The sequence below is a fragment of the Ahaetulla prasina genome, chromosome 1 (assembly GCF_028640845.1).
Source record: "Ahaetulla prasina isolate Xishuangbanna chromosome 1, ASM2864084v1, whole genome shotgun sequence".
In the NCBI taxonomy this organism is placed as follows: Eukaryota; Metazoa; Chordata; class Lepidosauria; order Squamata; family Colubridae; genus Ahaetulla; species Ahaetulla prasina.
In genome coordinates this window covers 181,482,595-181,508,648 of record NC_080539.1, presented here as the reverse complement: position 1 = coordinate 181,508,648, position 26,054 = coordinate 181,482,595, and the positions used below count along the sequence as shown (strand labels likewise).

Here is a 26,054-nt window from a genome sequence, read left to right as displayed (position 1 = left end):
TTTCCTCCTAGTAGAAGTCAGCCATGTCTCTCTGTGTAATCCAGTATTTAGTTTCTTAGCATATTCCTTATGTGGTAATGGAGCCTAAGCGACAACAGGGCTCAGAATGTGCTCTTTGTAACCATTTTTATGTCATATTCCTGTAGAACAGAAAGAGAAGAGGGGATTAGAGGTGGAGGGATTTCCCAAACTTCTTAAGGCTGCAACCTGGGATAAAGTCAGCAGGAAACATGTATCAGATTTCAGTGCACAAAGTAAGATTCTTTAAATGCTATTCATTAAATGGAAGTAATAAAGTTGGATGTGTTGTTCTGATCAACAGTCCCCATAATGTTCCAAAACATATTTCTATAAAGAGGTTTTTCTCCTTATACTTACTGTGCAGCATAGCTGTCTTCTCTGGGCTTGTAATACCCACCTTGTAATACTCTATCTGCAAGGAAAGGAGAGCAGAACTTGGAGACCAGAACTGTGGAAGGTTCTATCTAGCCATTCTCAGAAGAAACAACAGAAACAAACTAGGTTCTCTGATATTGGAAAGTCAGAAGTCAGCCCTTAGTTGTGCATAGCCTGACTTTTTTTGTTTGTTTGTTTGATAAAAATTCCTTTTAATGCACAAATCCAACCAGTGTGAAGTAATTCAGCTACTACCCGAATTCAAACTAAGGCAGTTCAGCCCTTACTGAAATTAAAATTATCCTAGTGATTTCATGGGTTTAAGGTAAATTATTTGATGCGGATACTTATTTTCTTTAACAATTAATTCAGATAGTTGAATGACAATCACTTTTCAGACTGAAAGATAGGACTATTCCAAATAAGGTACAGGCTTCTTCAATATTTCAGCACGTTTTTACATATATAGAATTATATAACAGTGAAGTATATTTTCAAATGATTCTGCCCTCCCCAAAAGGTTATGTTTTCTTTCCTTTTAATATTAATAAGATTGCCATGCTTCAGAGAAAGCCTGAATGAATCAATCAGTTATATCTGTAGCTAAAATCAAAGAACAATTACATAAATAAATAAACCAGAAAGGAAACATAATGATGAAAGTAATTATTTATCCTCCTGTTAACGTAGGGCATGCTTTTGCCATTACTCTAAACCATGGCGTCAAACTTACGGCGTCACATTGCCAACATGTGACATATCGCATCGTTTCCCCCCTTCGTGCAGCTGGGGTAGGCATGGCCTGTGGATGACGCATCTGGCCCATTGGCTGCCAGTTTGACACCCCTGCTCTGAACCACCTCAGCACTCATGTTTTGTAGCTGTGATCATGCCTATCTGGCTTCCTCGCATTGTTATTCAAGTTACGAAAAAGGTCAGTCTTTCTGTTTGCAGCTGTATGGTTCTGACAGTTCCAAACCCAGATCAAAGTGTTAGTTATAACCTCTAAAGACCATATCACTCAGTTCCAGTTTATTTTAAAGGCCATTTCCTTCTGTTGGAATCTGTTCAGTCTTTACATTTAGAAGGAAGGGGTTGGTTACAGTCTTGCCCCACAACCTAACAAAGGATGAACCAGAAGGTAAGTTTCTGTAGCAGGCCACTACTCAGAACCCTTTTATCCTTGGACATGTGTCAGGTACCCTCTTGACTTATTTTGGTGACTTGATTATTGATGGTGATGGAGGTTTGGTTTGGAGTGGTACTCTTTTGTTATCTTTTGTTACTAATATAGGTATTGATTTTTATGTTTGTAAATCATCTGATTGACAATGAAGACACTAAAGTGGTAGATAGGTTAGGAACCTTTTAGGCTCAACCATCAATAGTAAAAGAAATATGTTGCAGACTAACACTTCAGTAGAGTAGCCATGAAAATGTATTTAAATGCTTGATGTGTCTATACCTACAAAGATCAGAATTGTTCCGGCCATAATATTCCCTAGTGACATCTTGCAAAGCAAAAAGTGGACTTTGAAAAAGTCAGGTAAAAAGTCTATTGGTGTTTTTGAACTTTAATGTCAGAGAAGACTCCTGAAAATACTACAAACAACATAAAAAGCCGCAAACAAATGTATCATCAAACAAATCAACCCAGATTTCCCACCTGAGGCACAAAAGAGAGACTCAAACAATCATACTTAGGCCACATTATGCAAAGGACGATGGATTTTGTAGCATTCTGCAGGATTCTGCGGCAAGATGAATGGATTCAGTTATGGTGGAAGATCTGATGGTGGAAGATCTGAAAGACCAGATTAAGCACAGATAATCACAGAAAAAAAGCACCCCGGTTGTACAATTTGACACCACATTAATGGCACATAATCAGCCAAATCATCTGGACTCTGAAGAATTGGATGGTAGATAAATATTTTGATGATGGGGGAATATTGAGAATTACATTTTTTTCCCCTTTGCACAGGGAAGTGAACAGACATATATATTGCTGAAGGTCTGCAATAATCTGTGGTGGATACAAAGGGAATAGCATGTTCTATAACCAAATTTATCAGCTGGAAAGAGCATTCAGAGTGTGTGTCCTGCCTGCTCTGTTTTTTCCAAAGTTGCTGGGTGAAAATGGCAATATGTATCTCCTGTCCTCAAACTCATGCTCCCTCAATATTATGTCAGAGTTGTCAGCTCTAGGCTTGGCAGTCAGAAAGGCCTGAGGGGGGTGTACAAAATCTATTATTTTTTTCTATTCTCACTTACCCATCTCGGAGAGATCAAGCTCAGGATTGCAAGCCTTCTGTACAGTTATTTATATTGATTAGTTGTATACTGTAATAAATGTTTCAATGTCTTCTGTTGCAAGATTGCCCTTTTTTTTTTGTATGCTTAATTTTCACTGCTTTACTAACTATAGCAACTACTACTTGGTAAGGATTCAATTTTGTTAGAGATAATGTCTATCATTCAGATCTGCAAAAACATCAGGTTTCCAGATATAGAGACCATGAGCATTTAATCTGTTATAAGACTGTAGTGTTTTAAGATATATCGTAGCTAATATCCACTTTGAATAAAATACCTCCTAAGCAACTCCAATGGTTTCTTAGAATTTTGTCTCAAATAAATGCTACAAATCAAATGTGCTGTAAATTCAAGAGACTTCATGTTTTTTCTAATAGCATCACCATAGCTGACAGCCCTGGAGACCATCTTTTTTGTTGGATCTTCAGGACTGCCACTTAGTGCTGTGGAAAACCGGGAGGGGGGATTGCATAGCATGGTGGAGATGTTTAGCCATAACAATATTCCTTTCTCTGAGAGTCAAGGACATTTGGCCCTGTACCTAGAGTGGCATGTCTGGGAGGCATCTCCAGTTGGGATGGTGCAACAACTGGGCCATCTGATGGACATGTGGGTACAGGGGAAGGGACTTGGACTTTCTTTTGGGTGGGGAAAACCTGGAAACTTTCAGATTTGGGTTTTTCCAGATGTGCCAATATGACATCTCTAATAAAATGGAACTTTGAGGAATTTCTAGCCTCGGAGTCTTCTTTCACTGGGGGTGTTACCTGGAACCCTGACAACAGCACCATATACTTTTTGCTTTAACTTGAATTCAGTACAGCTAGTCCTCAACTGACAACCACAATTGAGCCCAAAAGTTATGTTGCTATTTGTTAAGTGAGTTTTACCCCATTTCAAAACCTTTCTTGCCACAGTTAAGTAACATAGTTGATAAATTAATCTCTCCCCACCCCTTGACTTTTTCATGTTGCAAAAGGTGATTAGATGACCCAGGACACTGCAACTGTCACCATAAATCAGTTGCCAAGTGTCTGAATTCTGATCATGTGACCATGGGGATGCCACATTTGTGTGAAAAAGTCATGTCAGTTTCATTAAATGCATATGTATGTCGAGGACTACCTGTACAATTTTAGCGCTTCATTGGATCTCATCATAGAACACAGGACAAAAAGAGATTTATAAAGGAATAGTAGGCAAAATCATGGATGATAAATCTATTAATATTTGCTGCAAGCACAGTATATTAGCATAAGAAGCAGTACGTCTTTTTGCTTCTAGGAATTATAGATGAGGTTATGTGAAGTTTTTTGATTGACTTCTCTGGGACTAGAGGGCTTTGCCTTTATCCTGCACCGATTTTCTTAGGTGATTATAAACCACTGCTCCCTCTAACTTTTTGTTTGTTTGGAGAGTTCTCTTAAGGTCAGTACCTACACAAGTCTCTGAAGGTTTTTTTTGGCAAAGATTTCAAAGTGGTTTGCCTTTTTTGCTTCCTAGGGCTGAGAGAAAGTGACTGGCCCAAGGTCATCCAGTTTTTTTAAAAAACCTTTTTCATTAATGAAAAGGTGCCTTCTAGTGGATCCATAGTATGCACCATTTAAAAGGTATATGATGAAGAAAAAATGTGGCTTTCCAGCTTTGTTATCTGACATTTCATTTGCTGTCTAGAACAGAATCGATTTCTATGGTTGATGACATAAGTAAGCTGGAAACACTGGATAGAAAATAGCATCACCTTAAACTCAAGATTTCACACATTCCCGTTATAAAAGCAGATATATCAATTAAAATCTCTTAAAATAAATTCTTCAGCAAACCAATTCTGAGCTGATTGAGCCCGAAAAATTCAGACAAACCCTCCACATAATTTAAGTCATGTACAATTTCCTCCTGGTAAATTGACAGAAGGCTACTTAAGTCAATCTCTGATTTGAACTAAAACCTTTTCCAAAGTGCCAAATCTGTACCAAAGGGAATCTTGTAACCAGCATATACCTCAGTATGGAACCTCAGACAGGAATGTACATTTTTTTGGTCAAAATGTAGACAATAGAAATGGTTTGTTTTCTTCAAACATACATCTTTTGCATATTTTTTCTTCCTATAGTCAAATAGTTTTGGGAATAGCTCAGAAATATGATATATGCCGTATGCACCTAGAGTCACAATTCAAAAGATCTACAGAAGTCAGTATCATGAAGCTAAACTGGAACTTTTATTATGCAATTTTAAGTTTTAGGAAGTAAGTGAGAGAATAGCTTATAGGAAAGGCAAGAAAAAATAATGGCTGCTCTGAATGTTCCTATTGTTTTGACTGGCAAGAATTTTAGAATGAATGAAAAAGTACTTGAATTGAAAGTGTAACAGCCTCTTTAATCAAAGTCAACGAAGATTGTCCCAAATCCCCAATTACAAAGATAGCCCAATAAATACAGTCTTTAAAAAATTGTAACATAGTTCATTACTGAAATTTATTTTCCCAATATAAATTTATCCCTGATAATTGCAGAGATAACAAGTTGCTATTCCTAAAATAGGTAACATTTTCGGTAACAGTAGCCAATGGTCTTGAGATGAAGGATAAAGAATGTACTGTAACAGATTTTTCCCATTAATTCATCTTTTCCTTGATGAACTGTTGGTACTTGAGGTCCACTATCTGGTTAGCCTAATCATTTAAAGGATTTTTAAGCTTTTTGAAGTTTTGCATAATTGCTTTATTTTTTGTTATCTATGTTAATGGGAATCAAAATCTGGAAGAGTCCCTGAGATATTACATGTGTGTAAAACAGCTACAAATATCTTTATACAAACTAGTTGAATCTTTCCTATTAGAATATTAATTTTCAAAGCAAAAACAAAAAAAACCTTCCTATTTACTTCCAAAACATGTTTACTTTCTGATAACACCAACCATTGCTTCTCATTATGTAATAGAATGATCTTTTGAAAAAAGGTTGAGTTTCTGTTTTCTGTGGAAGTGAAATAAATTGAGTAATCCTGAAGAAAAATTGTTTTATTCCTTAAAAGACTAAATTTCACTGTACTTTTAATCTAAAGATTCTGGTTTATTCCAACAAGTAGAATACCAAAATGCCACCTTAGTAAGAAGAAACTGAGTTTGAATGGGCTCCCTTAATTTCATGTACAAATGCTAAATAGGAGATATCTCTTGGTGTCAGAAGCTCCTTACTCAGTGTCACTATTGCTTAAAGGAGGCACTGAAAAGCTGCTTCTGCTTCTGGGGAGGACTGTCACGTAATTATTTAAATAGCACATCTCCTAATCAATATTGTAGTTCTGGATTTTTTTTTTACAGTAGCTGTTATCAGATAAGTACAGTTATATCTTCATGGAGTGTTACAGATTATAAGGATTCCACTATCATTTCATAAAGAAGACAAGCAAAGCAACTGAAGTTAAATATGGAACATTTGAAATACCAAGGAAAATTATGTGCCTTCCTATGCATTAAGTATTCACTTTCCCTGAATTCTTTCAGAATGAAACAGATGAACAGAAATGGTATTGCATATTATCTGCCTATTACAAATGCTCTACTTTAAATTAAGCAATTATTAGGAATTTAAAAAACTTAATCATCATTTCTGAACATGTCAATTAATTGAATATACAGTACAGAACCTTATTAATCATATACAAACTGCAAGCAGCAGAGTCTTTTTGAACTTTGCCTTCCAAATCCCTTTTCTTCTTATAAAATATTTCTTCTGCAGATTCATTAAAAATATGTGTATGCATAATACAATCATATTATTAATTCAAACACACGGAACACCTGAATACCTACCAAAATTGATTGAAAACACCATATCTGTCTAAATGGAGAAAGACAAGACATATTAAACTATGTTTAGAATCAGTCCACAGCTTATAGTTAGGGAAGAAGTTATTGAATTATTTGCTTTGGGATATTTATAGTAGTATTATGACATGCTATTTCTTTTTGCTTGGTGTAGCTTGAAGATATACCTGCATATAAAGTTTTCCAACAGCTTGAAATAAAGGAAACATTTGGTTTACAGAGATTGACATGGAGTGCACAGTGCTCTAGAATTTTGAGTCCTAGCTATTAACAGCTTCTAAATTAAACTCTTAGAGCAACTATTCCCCAAAATGGAAAACAAATCTGGATTATTTTCACAATTATAATCTTCTTTATAAAGAATTTCATGAAGGGTTTATATTTTTTCCAACCAGTTTCAGGGGCATCTGAAATGACAACTCACTGGCTTCAAAATGGCAGGATGTCTGGGCAATCAAAGAATTGTGCACATCAGAACGGGCAGGGCCTTGGTTGCCTAATTTACCCTGCCTTTTAAAGCTGTGATCATTGTTGAAGAGGCTCTTGTCCAATTTCAGGAAATATCACAATATCTCTAAGCAGATTCACTCACAAATAATCTTATTTTTATCACTTAGAAATAAATAAGTTTTACTACTATTAATTTTCTATTAGTTTACATTAGAAAATAAATTCTTGTCAAGACTTCTTTTTCAGAGACAATGCTATTCTTCTGTAGTTTTGGTGGATCTTTATTAAAGTGCATCATATTATTCGCCAAAATAACTTAAATTTCTGTATTGTCTTTTCAAAACAGTAGTCAGAACAGGGGTCTTATCCTATTAAGGGATCATCATCATCTTCCTGAAGCTGAAGTCTTGAAAATGGACGTAGAGGAGGAGTTCTGTTCTTGGTGATTATTATAAGGCACATCAGTGTAGTTAATACCATAAAGACACCAATAACTATTCCAACTGCTTCAGGAACATTTATGCACCATTGGTCAACTAATAAACATTTGGAATTGCTCAAAGTGCCATTATTAGGCTGGGATTTCAACCCTAAAATATGGCACATCATTGGATAAATATCAATAGTACGGATTGAATTCAGTCTGTAATTTTTACGAAACGCAGGTCCGTGAGCTGCCAAAAATGGCTGCATACTTGGAAGATTATCATCATAGCCATGGTCTCCTACTGAAAAATAAAGAAGCCAAGAATTGTTAATGCATTAGAAAGATTTAGCTAAGTTATTTTACCTAGTAAATACAATCCTGCCATTACAGAATTATAACTTAAATGTTTTTTCAATAAAATATTGTTTTCTGTTTGGTTAAACATCCAAGCAGAATATTTACATTTAATATTTCAGTTCATTAAACTATTAAAATTACATAATGTTCACCAAAAATATCTCTAATAAAAATAATTTAATATTTAAGAAGACTATGACAAATATATTAACTCCAAGGATGAAGAAAGTAATTTAACATCTCTTATTAAAACAACCTGTTTATCAAGCTAAGTTTCTGCTTTCTGCTATATAATGTATTCCCCCCTTTTTCCTATTTCAGCAAATCTTGGGGTTTCCTGATATGACAATATCAATCTTTTATCAATGGCCTATTTTGATCATTTAAGCATAGTAAAACATGTTTTCTGTTCATGCTTATGTTTATAATTCTTTTTTGTTACCAAACCATGTTTGTTACCAAACCATGCTAAACCAGCCGGTTTAGCTCACGCTGGTAAGAGCCTGTTATTAAGAACACAGTAGCCTGCAATTACTGCAGGTTCGAGCCCGGCCCAAGGTTGACTCAGCCTTCCATCCTTTATAAGGTAGGTAAAATGAGGACCCAGATTGTTGGGGGGGCAATAAGTTGACTTTGTAAAAATATACAAATAGAATGAGACTATTGCCTTATACACTGTAAGCCGCCCTGAGTCTTCGGAGAAGGGCGGGGTATAAATGTAAAAAAAAAAAAAAAAAAAAAAAAAAAAAAAAAACTTTATATGTTAAATTCTAAATTTCACTGTAGAAAGGAAAGATATCAAACCAATAATTAAGTTTTAAAAAGGGATAAACCTCTGTAGTCTCCCTATTGCATTTTAAGTTGTTCTCATCTTGTGTAGCTAGCTAACCTAATTGGCTACTATTTCTATAGTTTAGCTGAAGCCAATTGCTGAAATCTCTCTCTCCAAATAGTCGCAATCAATGTTCTGTGACTGCAGATATCTGTAACTTTTCCCACCATCAGAATTAAGTTTTCAGTCATGAAGGGGTACAACTGATGCTAAGAAAGGTCTTCGGTGTTGTCCAGATTTCACCCGAAAATTTCCTGCTGCTAAATTTTGTATCTGTCTAACAGGAGTGCCTCTACATCATTTCTCATCACAATTCTTAGTTTGTAAAACTGGTGACTGTGCTCCAAACTTCTAAATGAGATGCTACCTGATTTATCTAATCATGTTTCTGAGGGGATTTTTTTGGTCAAACATTCATTTTTAAAGGTTAATTTAAAAGCCTGACCACATGCAGCAGTTATGAAAAACAGATGGTTTTCTCCATCACTCCCATACCCAAGTATGCCCACTGTATTTAATAAGAAGAGGTGACTTTAGGACTTCATATTTTTGCAAATAAGGAAATTCAGATTAGTATTGTGCTGAATTTCTAAATACACAGAATTAAGCAAAATGTATTAGTTAAGAAAAATCTAATCCTTGGTGCTTTCAGAAATTTTCAAAAGTTTCTTATTCCAATTTCATTTTAAATTGTATTTTATTCCAATCTCATTTTAAATTGTTTTTATCGGATTTTAGCAATAATTTGTTTTTGGAACTATGCACTTTGATATGGCCTATGGCTAATCAATAAACTAAACTCAAATTCATAAGGTTTCTGTTTTTTAATTCTATGCCCTAAATAACTTTATCCTCCCCCCATCAAAAAGGAATTATATATGTTTTAAAAAACCTTACATCTGGGAAGAGACCCATTCTGTACAATTGTCCAGCCTTCATCTGCAACCAAAATTATTGGCTGAATGCGCTTATTGTGATGGTAATGATATCGTTCTGGAATTTCTTCTTTAAGATAAACCTTCATATTAGGACTGCAGTTTTTCATTAAGTCATATACATGTGTTACATCTAAAAAACAAAGTGTAAATAAGTTGGGTCATTTATTCGTTTATCTGTAAAACTTGTTACTGCAAATGTAAAAACTGGATTAATATTTCTTAAGAGCTGTAAATTTAATGTGGATCTCATCTACTCTTATTTTAATATGCTTATTTTCAGAACTAAAGTATATTTCTTAAGGAGTTAAATCATTCTACATTTTAAGAATGCAACAAGGGACATTCTAAACCCAAAATATTCTGCATCCGAAATGCCACATCCAAGTATTTTGAGCTCAGAGTAAAAGACTGAGTTTTGTCCCAAGCTCAGAACAGAATGTTGTTCAAACATCTTAAAATTCTAAAACACTGTACTATTACATTGTTTTTCAGCATAGCCAACAGAAGAGCAGAGCCAGTTCCATTCCTGCTCTTGATGGAAGGGAAAGACAGATAGAACCAATACATGCTCAGAATCAGATGCTGATTTGTCTGCATATAAGGTACTTCTTGATGGCTTATCACATACTTAAGACAGCATAAAAACTGCTTTCAGTTTTCTGCTTCCAAAATAGGTAAGTTTTAGGCTTTAAAAAATGATTATGGATTCATATACAAGCGAGCAAATAAAGCTTTAGGAAAAATTAAAGATTTATGTTTTTAAAATGATGAATTTTTAAATTCAAAATGCAAATGTTGCGTTTTTGTTTAGTGCATTGCTCTGTGTATGCTCTTGCTTCATGCCAAATCCAAAGGCAATGTCATTCTGTATATTTTGTTGCTGGCAAATAATCTCATTGTATTTTTTTTTTTGTTTACATTTATACCCCGCCCTTCTCCGAAGACTCAGGGCGGCTTACAGTGTATAAGGCAATAGTCTCATTCTATTTGTATATTTTTACAAAGTCAACTTATTGCCCCCCAACAATCTGGGTCCTCATTTTACCTACCTTATAAAGGATGGAAGGCTGAGTCAACCTTGGGCCGGGCTCGAACCTGCAGTAATTGCAGGCTACTGTGTTCTTAATAACAGGCTTTACCAGCGTGAGCTAAACCGGCCCCATCATTTTTGATGCTGCTATTGCTCTTTGAATGTACTGAAGAGAATCGTGCTACAGGTTTACTTTTCACTAGGCCTCTATGGCTATTTGTAATAGACAGAATACATTAAAAAAACAAAACCTAGTCTAATTTATGACCTGTGGGAAGTTTTATATTTTAAAAATTACCCCATCAGCATATTCATAGGTATGGTGGTAGTTAACAGTCAATATGTACTATCATCTCATCTTTTATTGCCCTAGAATGAGACAGCAAGCAATCTGTTTCAAGTTCCCTAGACCACTATAATAAAAGATTCAAATGTTTGATATGGCAACCCTGGAGGCCATCTTTCCTTTGGAGCTTCAGGGCTGCCACATTTAGTGCCTGGGAAAACGGGAGGGGGGATTTGCAAGGAGTGGTGAAGATATATAGCCATTACAACATTCTTTTATCTGGAAGTCAAGGACGTCTAGTTTGCACCTGAATGGGAGTGACTGGGGGCTGTCTCCAGTTTGGAAGGTGGAGTGATTGGATCATGTGATAGACATGTAGGTGCAGGGGATGGGTCTTTGACTTACTTTTGGGTCAGGAAAACCCGGGAACTTTCAGATTCGGGTTTTCCCAGATGTGCAAATATGACATATCTAATAAAATAGATCTTTGAGGAATCGCTAGCCTCAGAGTCTTCTTTAGTTGGGGGTGTTACTTGGAACCCTGACATACTTGTTATATGTGTAAAATGGAATATTCAAAACATGATGAATTTATACGGATGACACTGTGAACTTTTTAAAGTTTGGTTGAGCTCAGGACAAAACAGCTTTTTTATTTAAAGGACTTTTCTATATGCAATAACAAATTTAAACAAAGATAATACTAGAAATTTGCAGTGTTAATCATAGTATGATTGGAATCAGCTTTGTTTATATATTGACCTTAACTAATGTGACATGTAAAATTATTATGTCTCAGTTGAAAAAAAACACTATAAAGTAAGTTTTTCATTCAGTATTTTTCTGACCAGAATCAGTAAATATTCAGCAAACTGAGAAATATTAGTGACTTACTTATGAAATTACATATTAGAACATTGAGAATAATACTGTTAAAAATACTGAACAGTAATAGATTTTACATTATTAAGAATATACTTACTATTTGGCAATATGGCAGCAACTGGGGTTCTGTCTATTAGCACATAGCTGCTAGGATCAATGCAACGATCCAGTTTGATTAATTTCTCCTGGGAGCACTGTGCCATGCCATGATCACTTGTAATGATAACATTAATTTCCTCCCACAAATTTGAAACTTTAAGCTTCTCAACAAGAAGGCCAATATGCTTATCTACTTCTTGTAATACTTTAATCATGTTTTTAGTATCTTCTGGTCCATATTTGTGTCCACTTGCATCTGGTTCTTCCCAATAAAGAGTAGCAAAAGTAACTAATGGATTAGAACTATTCAGCCATTCAATAATTTTTTCTACACGTTCACTGAAGCTTACTGAAGAATTGTATTTCATAAAAAAATGAGGAAGAGTATTATGAATTTTTACATCTGTGCCAGGCCACATTGCAGAAGCACTTGTTTTGTTCTCCTGCCATTCATTGCTTACCCAAATAGGAATTGCTTCATCCCACCAGAAAGGATCGGTATCATTGAACTGTGAAAATGTTTTCTTTGTATCAATGTCAAACATTTCATTTGCTACAATACCATGGCTTTCTTCATACAAGCCTGTGACTATACTGTAGTGGTTTGGAAAAGTTTTTGTGATGAAAGCATTGGTAACATGCTCTACTAATACACCAGCCTTAATAAAAGCCTGGAGATGTGGAAGTTCATATTTCTTCAAATAATCAGCCCTGAAGCCATCAAAAGACACCAGAAGTAATCTTGGCACTGACTTGGAAACGGATTTACCATCGGAGTAAGAAATTATTCCATTAAAGAGTAGTATTATTACTAAAAAAAGCATTCTGGATAAGATTTCAACATGCATAGGAAACAAGGATACCTGAAAAGAGGAGAAAAAATGAATTCCCAATTAAGAATTTCAAGCCAAAGAATTATTTTCATCCTAGCAAAGCACTGAATTCAATTTTTAATACATTCAATTTATATTCTACTAAGAAGAGTTGCTAATTATGATAACTGTACAGTTCCACATATTTTTCAACTGTGTTTTACATATAGTAGAGGCTGGTAACCCAGCAGCCTTGGTTTCTACAAGACCAAATGTAGTATGAAATCATAGAAATCTAACAAAATTTCAGCAGATTCTTATATTCTTATGTGAGTTGCCTATGGAGGATAGGAAAATTATACTATCAGTATTTCAAGAGCTCAGCTCATTATTGTTAAGCAGTATAGAATCTGATTTAAGTTCAGTAACTGGTTACAAAATTAACAATTCAAAAGTTGAGATATGGACCATTACCTTTTTTACACCCATGTTTCTTTTATGTTGCACCTGATCTGATTACTATATGTTAATCTCTTGCAAAGGCACTGATAGTCAAGTCTCCATATTTTTTTAGGCATACAAAGCTGTTCTTTCTATAAGACTATTTTAAATCTATTCATTCTACTTTTTGTCAACTTCAAATTATAATTTACTCATAATTAAAGTTCTGAAGAACTACTACTTACATATGGTTAGAGTACAGAAATGTAATTTGATTTAACAGAAAAATTGGTGTGGGCATGTTATCCCATAGGGTTCCTGCTGCAGGGAAAACAGGAGGTAGGAATATTATGTATGCCACCTGGAGTTTTATAAAAATAAACGTGCATATTATTAATATTAATAAAGTGATTTTTTTTTGCTTTTTTCATAAGTTAGGGTATTTCTATTTTTTAAAAGATTTGGTTTAAATATATCACTGATATATTATTTATATAATACCGGTATATAAATTATATTTATATCGTATTATAAATATAATGCCGCTATAGGGCATTGCATGCCAAAACAAATAGACACAAAGGTAGTTTTTTCCTTGTGCCATCACTTTGCTGAAAAACGAATTACCACAATACTGTTCTTTGTCTAAGGATATTTACATGTGTAGTATTTATTGTACTATTACTATTATCCCTCTCATTTTTTCTACTACCTTCTCCTATTGGTATCTTATGAATAAATTACTTTGTTGTTTGTATGTAAAGTGAGAGCTTAAGCACCTGAAACAAATTCCTTGTGTCTAATCACACTTGGCCAATAAAGTATAGTATAGTGTAGAGTAGTATAGTGCAGTGCAGTGCAGTGTAGCATAGTATTCAACTCTGGTCTAGACTAGTGTCGTCTAGTCTATATCACTGAAACCCAAATGGGACAAACTATAGGTAATCCTCAACTTACAACCAGTTGCTTAACCACTGTTAAAAGATACAGCACTTTTAAAAAGCTACTTATGACCTATCTTCGAAGTTATGACTGCTGCACAATACTCTGCAATCAAACCATATGGTTTGCTTAATGATTATTGTAACTCAGTTATTGTAAAAAAGGCCATAAAATTAAGTCAGGTCACAATGGTAATCCACTTAATGACCACGACTTGCAATCATAATTCCAAGCTCAATTGTGATTGTAAATTGAAGACCTATATATCCTCACTTAATATACTGGCATTAATACATATTCCTTCAAAAATGTTAGTATCCAAAACAAAGCCTGTAGTTTTTGATAGCATTATATATCCCTATCCCAAGCCTGCAAACACTTTCAAGAGGTAATTGCTCAATAAAGAAAATAAGATAGTGACTTAAAGCGTAAGTAGTTGATAGACTGTATGCTAAGTGCCATATACTAATATGGCAATTTTGTTTAATTTTGTTTTGAATGAACAACAGACTCTATATACAAGTAGTCCTTGACTTGCAACCGTTCGTTTAGTGATTGTTCGAAGTTATAGTAGCTATGAAAAAAGTGATATATGATGGTTGCAGTGTCCCAGGATCATGGAATCACCTTTTGACATAATCTGAGAACCAGAGTTAATGAGGAAGCCACATTCATTTAACAGCTGTATTACTAACTGAATAACTATAACTGTGGCAAGATAAATCATACTATGGATCTTTGTTCTCTTAAGACCATTTGCTCATGCTTGGGAATATTCTTTTGGTCCTGCAAATCAGAAAATGTACCACACAGATGTCTAGCATATACTTCGTGGATAATGTATAGTAAACTAATTTATTATTTACAGCTTGCTTTCTCTTACCATTCTTTAAAAAACTGGTCTATTAGCCACACACAGCAATTCCATCTGACTAGATGTGAGGTCTCTGAAAAGGCACTTTGATCAGAGCAGTGGCAATCATATGGGAAGAGTTTGTGTGGCACTGGAGGATCTTCACCTCCAACAAGAAATTTAGGCACCAAATGTTTAAAAGTGGGATGTAATTCTTGTTTACAAAACATTCAATAATTTCTATAAGAGTAACACTGTCTTTTAGATAAATTAGAACATGACATATAAAATTCATGAGAGTTATAAAACTAGCTGTATTTTTCATAGGTATAATGGAACTAAAACTTTAATTCAGTGCAGGTAGTTTATGGAGTTAGATTAAGAATACATTATGATTTATAAAACAGTGGAAAGGGCAATTGCAGTAAAAAATGTTATACTGAAAGAATTAAAAATAAACTCTTTTGTTTTATAGGAATACTTTTTCCTTCTTACTCTTATTTTTTTGCCTGCATAAATTTTACTGTACTTTCTAATTTAAAATTTTATACTTTTCTTATAATATATACCTGGCTCCAAATTCCCAACAGGAAAGTAAACCTATTTTCAACAATTTGCATTCATCTCAAGATAAACAAAATACTGGCCAAACTACACTGATCTCGGATCAGTGCCACCTTCAAACCATATCAGTAAGAAGCACTGAAGAACAACAACAACAACGAACAACAAACAACAACAACAACAAACTCCTTCGTCATTTGGTCATTGGCGTTTGCTAGAGTTCAGCATGTAATACCCACTAATTGCAGAGCTATGAAAATATGGACTCCCCGACTTCTTAACCGAACACAAATTTCAGGTGTTCGATACCAAATCGTTTCGATTTGGACCCAACCTAAAAAAACTTCCTCATTTTTCCACCAGTGCGTGCAGTGCCAACTCTCTCTTTTGCCTCATCTATAGCGGTCCCAGCCAGGAAGGGACTCCGCCCGCGACGGCACGAAGAGGAGGAGACTTGGGGGGGGAGGCAGGAGGCGGTCACGGCCGCCCCCAGATAACGAACACCAGAAACGAGGGGGATCTGAGCTCCTTGAAGCTCGGCTCTTAACCCGAAGGCAATATCCCACATCCACCCACGGGGCAAGAGGCAAATACTACCGCGAGGAAAAGAAGCGCCCCACCGGCCCTCGCTCCTACTCACTGGTAATAAGCAGGTCAAACACTTTCCTTACCCACTGCGACACGCGCAGGCGCAATTAAATAGCCGCCGCGAACCAGCAACGGGCGGCGGGTTTAGCCCACAGTCAGCGCCGACGGCGACGGAAAGAACGGGCCGCCCTTGGCTGAGTCCGAGGATTCTTTTTCTTTCGAGCTCTGATTGGTCACTCGGCGATACAGTTGCGGTGAAGCGCTCGCGCCGTTTGAGTCGGAGAAGCAGGTGCACGGCGGGTGGGGCCTTGGGAGTAGCGAAGGCGGGAACTATTGGCGTGGGCGGCGCTTACAGAAAGAGGCGGGACAGACAATAAGGAAAAAGCAATGCGATTTGGGATTGCGTAGTGGCATTGTGGCGACGTCAGGAGGCCGTTGTTCCACCTTGTTTTTCCGCAAGATCCTGAGGAATTGGAGTCTCTTTTGAGCCTTCCTGACCACCTGGATGGTATTATTTTTCCAGGTGAGATCTTCACTAAGATGGACTTCCAGGAATTTGAAAGGGGAGACCCTCTCCGCACAGCCCCCCCCCTTTAATGTAAAGTGGGGCAGGTTCCTGTCTCTTTTTCCGGAAGTCTAGCACCATCTCCTTGAGTACAAGACTCTTGTAATATTTCTCAAAATGCAATTTTGTAAGAAGTTTAATAATTCATTAGCAATCACTGTTCCCCAAACCACTACCCCAAAAATTGCAAAAATTTGATCACAATCAATTTAAGCACCTATCACCTTCACTGCTGAACCAATACTCAATAGATCTGTTATTTCATATATTTTATTTATAGCATTTATTTGTGGCAATCAAGAATTCAAGCAGATAAATTGAATTCCCCCAGATAGCTAGTTTAAGTTGCTCAGTTGGATTCTTACCTCTGCAAGAAATTGTTTGCCTTCCCCGTCTCCCAAGCTAGAACTTTTTTTCCTGCTAGTTAATAGACAAGTTTTCCTACTGCTGATACTTAGTAGGAAGAAGACTTCTGGTCCATGAAAGTTAAAAAAAAAAGTCATTTATAGCTTAATTATGGCAAAATCTGGAAGATTCATGATTGGGGATAGAGATTAGAAGTTGGTAATTACAGGTAGTTTTTAATACTGAAGTCAAATGTTATCAACTATATGGGCCCCTTCAGGACAGTGTGTCAATAAAATCTCTTGCAAACTTAGTTATTTCTCCACCCTTGTAATTAGCCCTCTTCTTATTTAGGAAGCTGAAGTTCATTTATTTATTTATTTTATTTTATTTAATTTATTTATTTATTTATTTAAGTTGCACTTAACTTCCTCAGTAATTTTTACAAAAACAATTCCACTATCTTTTCCATTTTAGTATTTAAATTTCCAGCTTAAATAAAAGCAGTCATCCTCTTCCCCAATACCAAAATTGTTGAAAGTCTCTTCTGTAGTTTTGAAATTAGGTACAAGGAACACAGCTGCCTGAGAGAACTGAGCTCATGTTTGAACAATGCAAGAATGCAATCAGTCTGCAGCAATTCTTCTGAGAATATCTAGGCTTTCCAGATGAAATATAAATACTTTTTTCATGAATTGACTTCTGCTGCTATTTTCTTTAAAATTAAAGGACAAGGAGATCACCCAAGGGGGTTAAGTTTATTAAGTGATTTTGGAATTCTCAGAACCTAGGAAAGAGAAAAATAGGTTGTGGAGAATTAGAGGTTCAAAATATCTGCAGGTTCCTCTCTTACCAGGTGGTCACCTCTTAATAGTATCAACAAGGAATCTCTGCCTGAATACACTTTAAATGTGCTACTAAAATAAACTTATTCAGTTGCAAGATTAGTAGGAAACAGTAGCAGTGAAAACATCACTTTGGCATCTCATGGCAATGAAAATAACCGAGTTCCATTTATGCCATTTATACAAATGTGCAGATAATCCTTGATTTATGACCACAATTGAGCCCAAAATTTCTGTTGCTGAGAGAGACAGTTGCTAAGTGAGTTTTGCCCCATTTTATGACTTTTTCTGCCACAGTTAAGTGAATCACTGTAGTTAAGTTAATAACATGGTTAAGTGAATCTGACTTTCTCATTGACTTCGCTTGTCAGAAGGTTGCCAAAGGTGGTGATATGACTCCAGGACATTGCAACAGTCGAATGCCAGGTATCTGAATTTTGAACACATGACCACGATTTCAAGTATGAAAAACAGTCATAAGTCACTTTTTTCCAGGGACATTGTAACTTCAAACAGCCACTAAATGAATGGTTGTAAATTGAGGACGTACATGTATTATGTCTGGGTCCAAAATTGGAGTAGATAGATGTTTTAATGCTATCTGTCTCACTGAAAAATATCATGAACTGTATAGGAAAATACAGCTAGAAGGATTAGGCCACTATACTAGTTTTTGAATATGAGTAAAGCATAAGACAGGCAAAAATGTTTATGTACCTCCTCCGTTCAAAGTAGGCTTGTTCCCATGCACAGTTTCTTTTATTTTGCTAGTATTTATTCAGTCTTCTTTTAAGAAGCATATTGTAATGACTTCTATATGTGTCTACAAAGTAGTGTTTTAATCAAATCAGACTTTCAGATTACAGTGTCATGTTAGAAGTATTTGTAAGTGCTAACAATCAAATTCATAAGTCACCCCAGTTTGAAATTCCCAAAAATGATACTCAATCTTTGTTGTTCGGTTGATAGTTTTCCAACTTGTTTTCCCCAAAGTATTGCAGTCAGAAGCTCTGGTGGCTTCTTGGCTTCTGACCTTGGCTTCCTTCAAAAATACAAGCCATGGACGGTGCTTCATGGATCAAAGGCATAGGCAGGTAGTTAAAATTCTTCAGCATGGGCAAAAATCAGTCATTTGGCTTTTGCTCACCTTTTTATTTCATTTTTTAATTTAAACTTAATATTTTGCTATTTTAATATTAATTTATTCTTAAATTATAATTTAGATCAGATATCATAACATTGTTTACTAGAGTTATAGTCTACATTTTTTCTGAAGATAGTGTACATAGCATTTGTCTCATAAGTGTGCATGTCGTGTCCCACTCCTCCGCTGACGGCTGGGTCCGGGAAATCCGAATCAGGCTTACCTCTGCAGCTCTGCCCAAAGTCCTAGCAAAGTCCTCAGAGCAGGCAGGAGACCAGTAAGTGACTTCAGCAAGATAAGTTTGACTTTTGCCTGACTCAGAGACTGCCAGAAAGTAGCTCCTTTATATAGGCCATGGGGTGTGGCTCCATGACTCAGCACTCATTAAGGCCTGCCCCTCCCTTCCCTCTGTTGCCTCCGCCTCTCCAATCTTCTGATGCGAGGGTCACTCCAATCAGCTGTTCTTGGGAGTAAACCCTCCTCAGGCTCACCTGCTGTGGATGAGGGGGAGGGGTCTAGCTGCTCCGTTTGCCTGGGCATGGAGTCAGGGCTGGGGCAGGGAGATGCTCCTTCTTCTGCAGTTTGTGGGGGCATGGAGCCAGGACTTGGGCCGGAAGGCATACATTCCTCAGTGTTGGGGAGCAGGTAAGAAGGCCCCGGCTGCTCTGAGGGCGGGCAAGACACAACAGTGCAGCACAACCACCTAGGGAAGTAAATTAAAGGTAAAGGTTCCCCTTGTACATATGTGCTAGTCATTCCCGACTCTAGGGGGCAGTGCTTATCTCTGTTTCAAAGCCGAAGAGCCAGCCCTGTCCGAACAAGTCTCCGTGATCATGGCATGACTAAATGCCAAAGGCGCATGGAACGCTGTTACCTTCCCACCAAAGGTGGTCCCTATTTTTCTACTTGCATTTTTTATGTGCTTTCGAACTGCTAGGTTGGCAGAAGCTGAGGCAAGTAATGGGAGCTCACCCCGTTAAGTGAAGTAGATTATGAAGAGGGAAAGTGACTGATCCAAATTCATTTAGTGAGCTTCTGTGGCTGAGGATAGACTAGAAAGCCAAGTCTCTCAGCTCTTGATCCAACATCTTCATCATTATACTACACAATAATCGTTTTTCAGTTTCTTCACAATATCTGGAAGAGTTGCATGCTCGCATGAAATAAGGAGAAATTTTCTGACAGTGAGAACAATCAACCAGTGGAACAGCTTGCCTTTGGAAGTCGTGGGAGCTTCATCACTGGAGGCTTTCAAGAAGAGACTGGATTGCCATCTGTCAGAAATGGTGTAGGGCAGTGATGGTTAACCTTTTCGGCACCGAATGCCAAAACTGGAGCGTGCACGTGCCAGAGCGCCAGAACCTGAAAGAGAGCAGCAGCGCATGCATGTGGCGGCCAGCTGCTCTTCTGAGTTCCGTCGTGCACATGCGCACCAGCCAGCTGCTCTCTTCTGGGTTCTGGTGTGCACATGCTCGCCGGCAGTCCAGCTGGCAGGCATGCATGCGTGTCAGAACCCGGAAGAGCAGCTGGCCGGTGCACATGTGCACCAAACCACCTGATTGGCGCTCATGTGAGCGACCGAACCTGGAAGAGCAGCTGGTAATGGCACGCGTGCCCATAGAGAGGGTTCTGCGTGCCATCTCTGGCACACGTTCTATAGGTTCACCATGACAGGTGTAGGGTCTTCTGCTTGGGCTAGATGATGTACAAAGTCCCTTCCAACTCTGTTAATCTGACATGCTCATCTGGCTGATGTTTTATCAGGTCAGGGAGAATGGGTGGGTTGGGCATGATGATGATGCTATCCGTTCAATCATGTCTGATTCTAGGCACTTCTATGGACCAATTCCTTCCATATATTTTAATCTTGAATAGCTTACTTCACTTGTTTTATGCTCTGTCTAGTGGATTGATAGTGTCTAGCCACTGTGGTTTTGGTGATTTGTTTATTTTAGTACTGACCATTCCAAACATAACTGTCTAACTGTCCTTTCCATGAGTGTGATCACATGACACGGCCAAAGTAAGTAAAGCAGAGTTTTGTGATTTTTGCCTTGCAGTGATATGTCAGGTTTTATTCCTATACTTGTTTGTTTGCCACCTTTGTTGTCCAAGGAATGTGCATGAGCCTGCCCCAACCCCACAGCTTGCAGAAGTCAGTTTTTCTCTTGTTATTTTTTTTTTCATGATTCAAGTTTTGCAACTGTTGGTGGCATGAGATATACAATAGCATGGACTAATCTGCATTTAGCTGCTGGGCTGATACCCTTGCTTTACATACTCATGCTCATCAATGCTGTGCAACTCAATACAATTTGACAGTTTATTTCTGAACTGCATACTTTCATCAATCTACGAAAACTCATTTGATCTCTTCACTGCCAGTTATTTTTATATTTCCATTCTTCACGGTGGCCATGAACTTGGTCTTTTTGATGTTCAGAAAGAGATTGAATTTCTCAGTTTCTTCTTTAATCTTTGGATCAGATGTCTCTTGGAAATGTTTCAGTACTAAATATTAAAAAAAAAACCGCTAGGTCCTGTGACTCAGCTTCTCAGGAAAAAGCCCCCTATAGAGAAAGAAACTATGACTTTACAGCTAAAGATAAAACACTGGCCGAGGATCAAATCCACTGAAACATGAACTATGTGCAGGGTATCAAATTATGGGCTAGGTAACCGGGGAGAACATGTCAGCTATGAAACAGTGAAGGTAGTGAGAAACTGAAGTGGGAAGTTTCCGCCAATGCAAATAAATAAATAAAATCAGAAAAACAGTGTTGTTTTATGACCGAACTAGCTGTCAGATGAAGTGGACTGGTGGCATAGTTGCATAACAGTTTACAGACTAGCAAACTGATACTGAGCCAAACAAACATCCAAATGTACCAGTACATCTCCATCTACTGGTCAAATATAGTATGTAACATAGTTTGTTTGCTTATCTGGTTCCTTTGCTAACCATCTGAAATCTATAATTTTCTAGCCTACCATCCAGTATGCTAAATATAGAAATAAGTTGGTCATCAAGACCGAAGTTAATCATGCCATGAGACAGAAGAGGACATTTTTGTCTGGCAGGGTTCTGGATAGAGAAAAGTTTCTCTAGTGTCATATGTGCTAGTTGGGACTTTACATTCTTGATCCAGAGAGCTAACATATGACTTGTAAATCTTTTCCTTTTGGTGCCCTAGGTTTTTTTCCCCTTTCATTTTTTATATGATTGTGCTAAGTCTTCCATGGGCATGAAAAGTTTAATCCTATAAAGAGTTGAACTGAAGAGCTTAGCGTTTCTGTGCGTATGTATGCACGCCTGAGATCACTGGATTGTCCATTATGTTCTATTGTCTTGAAAACAGTCTTCTGTACCAGCCTCTCTCCCAGCCTGTGTTACTGAACTATGATTTGTACCTTCCGTCATTGATGCTTATTCTGTCTTCAGTCACATCTGTCTTCAACTATCTGGTGGGTGATTATTGTTTATCCCTTGTCTATTCCTATCACAATCACTTCACACTTAAGCGCATTTAAACTAGCCTTGGCAAAGGAATGTGTCAAGAGTGATGCCATCATCTTTAAACATATTTAATATTCATTTATGCTAAGTTTAGTATCCTATAGAAGAATTAGTACAAATTTCCCTCTGCATTTTTCAGTCACTCATGGCTAGTATACTAGCACTGAGGATAGCCTTTCATGATTTAACAATTTGGGTTTTTTAATACATTTTTTAATTTTAATATTAAAATGATAATATTAAACAAAATAATCATAATATTTGATTCTTTCTCTTAACGTATCTTCTTTATTTCACTAATCTTTTTCTTTTGTTTCCCTTTTTCTAACTTCCATTTTTGTTATCTAACCATTGATAAAATAAGTCCCATGTCATGTAATACTCAGTTTGTTCTTTCTCCTTAATTGCTAGCATTAGTCTATTCATTTCTGCACATTCTGATATTTTCCTGATCATATTTCCTGATCAAATCCTCAACCACCCATTCAAAAACTCCAATCACCCAACGATCAACCACTCATTACTCAACCAACCTACCATCTACCACCTGTTACAAAAAACCCTCAATCAACTACCAATCAAAACTAGGTATGCACGCCCCTTACCTCTCCTACACTTAATTCTACAGGTCTCAAATGTAAATTATTAAATGCAAGAAGTATTGTAAACAAATTACCTGAATTTATCCTCTTATTAAACAATGGTACATTTGACATCATATTTGTTTGTGAAACATGGCTAAACTCATCCTTCACTGACTCCATTATTTCAAACAAAGAATACCAAGTCCTTCGATCAGATCGTGATCACCGCAGAGGTGGTGGAGTAGCTATTTTTTACAAAAAATCACTGAACTTAAAAAATATTCAAGTTGCACATAAACTCTCTCTACCTGAAACTATTGTATGTGACCTGTCCACCAATACCACACTAAGATTCATACTATGTTACAGAGCCCCTGACTACGACATCGTTCATGCAAATATGTTAACCTCACTACTAACATGGGCTTCCTCTTGCCCATATCCTCTCATCTTTCTGGGAGACCTAAATCTACCTTCTATAAACTGGATAACAAATGAATGTACAACCGAACCAATCCATACTACACTATACAACGCAGTTACAAACCTAGGCCTTGAACAACTAGTAACTAACAATACTAGACTCATGAACTGCCTTGACCTCATCTTTTGTAATAACGCAAACTCAATTTATGGACTACAAGTAAAAGAACCCTTTTCCAACAGTGACCACTGTATGATAGACTTTTATCTAAACATACGCCCTTGCATAAATCGTCTCAACAATAGTACTCCAAACTACAATTTTAAAAAAGCCAACTATGACCTTATAAACAATGATCTCTCATTTCTTGAGAGATTGGCAAAATCTATTCTCAACCTGTATCACTACAGAAGACCACTATAAAGTATTCCTACTTGAAATCAATAAAATCATCAAACTATATGTACCACAAATCATCACCAAAATCAAAAGGAAAAGCAAATTTCCCATATCAATAAAAAAGCTGCAATCCAAAAAAAAATCCCTCTGGAAAAAAAACAAAAAGGGTTATGTAGCAAACTTCAAAAACCGCTACAAAAATATTTGCAACCAAATAAAAACAGAATGTAACACTTACCACACTAAACAAGAAGAAGACGTTCTACGCACCAGTTCCAGTCGTGCTTTTTATAATTTTGTGAACAATAAACTTAAAGAAACAAGATCCATTCCACCACTAAAAGAACCTAACGGCAAAGAATGTACTGACGAAACAGTTAAAGCAAACCTCTTTAACACATTCTTCGGCTCAGTCTTTGTAAACAGTGATGGCTCATATCCAACATTCCTCAATCGTATCAAAAATGTTAACAACGACTTAACACTTATAGACTCCACAGAAGATAACAACGACCTAATACATATAGACTTCACAGAAGATAATGTTGAAAAAGCCCTTTGCAACCTGAAACCATCATTATCTATTGGACCAGATGGACTATGTGCATACTTTTTTAAAAAAACTTTCAATTAATATAGCTGAACCCCTAAGCATAATCTTTAATAAAGCTTTCAAAACTAGTTCCCTTCCAAAACTCTGGTCTCTACCCACAGTCATCCCTATCTTCAAGAAAGGAGATCCAAGCCTTGCTGAAAATTACAGACCTATCTCTCTATGTTGTGTCTCATGCAAAGTAATGGAATCCATCATAAATCAATCCATTACACTCCATCTCGAAACAAACAATCTTCTCTCTAATAAACAATTTGGTTTCAGAAAAAAAATGTCTTGTAATCTACAACTTCTCCACTGCAAAAACATATGGACTACAAACCTTGATCAAGGAAAAGCAATAGATGCAATCTACATAGACTTCTGCAAAGCTTTTGATTCAGTAGTACATGTTAAACTACTCCTCAAACTAAAATCCTACGGCATTTTGGGACCTCTTCACAATTGGATAAATGCCTTCCTGTCAAACAGACAACAAGTGGTCAAAATTGGCAACGCTATATCAAATCCTGTTCCTGTCAAAAGTGGCGTTCCCCAAGGTAGTGTTCTTGGACCAACACTCTTCATACTATACATAAATGATCTCTGTGACCTCATCTCAAGTTATTGTGTTCTCTTTGCTGATGATGTCAAACTATTTAATACCACTAATAATACTTCTACCCTTCAAGAAGACCTCGACTTAATTTCCGATTGGTCTAAAACTTGGCAAATCCAAATCTCAACCAGCAAATGCTCAGCCTTACATATTGGAAAAAAGTACCCTAACATCAAGTACAAACTTGATGGACATTACCTAACTGATGACCCCCACCCTGTCAAAGATCTTGGAGTTCTCATATCAAGGGGCCGGTTTAGCTCACGCTGGTAAAAGCCTGTTATTAAGAACACAGCAGCCTGCAATTACTGCAGGTTCGAGCCCGGCCCAAGGTTGACTCAGCCTTCCATCCTTTATAAGGTAGGTAAAATGAGGACCCAGATTGTTGGGGGGGCAATAAGTTGACTTTGTAAAAAATATACAAATAGAATGAGACTATTGCCTTATACACTGTAAGCCGCCCTAAGTCTTCGGAGAAGGGCGGGATATAAATGTAAACAAAAAAAAAAAATGACCTTAATGCCAAAGCCCACTGCAACTACATAGCAAAAAAGGCCCTAAGAGTTGTAAACCTAATTTTACGCAGCTTCTTTTCTAAAAACTCTACACTACTAACTAGAGCATACAAAACATTTGCCAGACCTATTCTTGAATACAGCTCATCCATCTGGAACCCATACCACATCTCTGACATAAATACAATAGAACGAGTCCAGAAATACTTTACTAGAAGAGTTCTTCACTCCTCCGAAAACAACAAAATACCTTATACCAACAGACTTGAAATCCTGGGATTAGAAAATTTACAACTCCGTCGACTTCGACATGACCTGTGTTTAACACACAAAATCATCTATTGCAATATCCTTCCTATAAAAGACTACTTCAGCTTCAATCGCAATATTACAAGAGCAAAAAATAGATTCAAGCTAAATGTCAAACGCTTCAAACTTGATTGCAGAAAATATGACT

General features: G+C 36.8%; 2 protein-coding genes across 6 annotated transcripts in view; one reads left to right on the top strand and one right to left on the bottom strand.

Annotated features, from left to right (window-relative positions):
- On the bottom strand, positions 1-16,349 carry LOC131198690 (bis(5'-adenosyl)-triphosphatase ENPP4-like). Of its 4 annotated transcripts, none has more exons than XR_009155141.1 (7): positions 16,101-16,349; positions 11,847-12,711; positions 9,508-9,678; positions 6,530-7,722; positions 2,097-2,200; positions 379-433; positions 1-140 (listed from the first exon to the last, which is right to left on the bottom strand). XR_009155141.1 is itself a non-coding variant. In XM_058183605.1 (4 exons), the coding sequence occupies exons 1-4, from the start codon at positions 14,927-14,929 to the stop codon at positions 7,358-7,360; spliced, it is 1,404 nt and encodes a 467-aa protein (XP_058039588.1). In that variant the 5' UTR covers positions 14,930-15,066; the 3' UTR covers positions 2,210-7,357. The 4 variants fall into 4 exon arrangements, 1 of the variants encoding a protein (XP_058039588.1); XR_009155140.1 differs by having other exon boundaries at positions 16,132-16,349; XR_009155139.1 differs by lacking the exon at positions 16,101-16,349 and adding an exon at positions 14,927-15,066.
- Positions 15,965-26,054, top strand: part of CLIC5 (chloride intracellular channel 5) — a 108,150-nt gene continuing 98,060 nt past the window's right edge. The window contains exon 1 of one of the 2 annotated variants that reach the window (XM_058183676.1): positions 15,965-16,102. Coding sequence is in view for 1 of the 2 variants with exons in the window: in XM_058183657.1 (XP_058039640.1) it covers positions 16,554-16,571 (18 nt within the window). In the remaining variant the exon portion in view is untranslated. Of the gene's footprint in view, positions 16,103-16,442; positions 16,572-26,054 lie in introns of those variants that run through there. The other variant, XM_058183657.1, reaches the window with a different exon arrangement.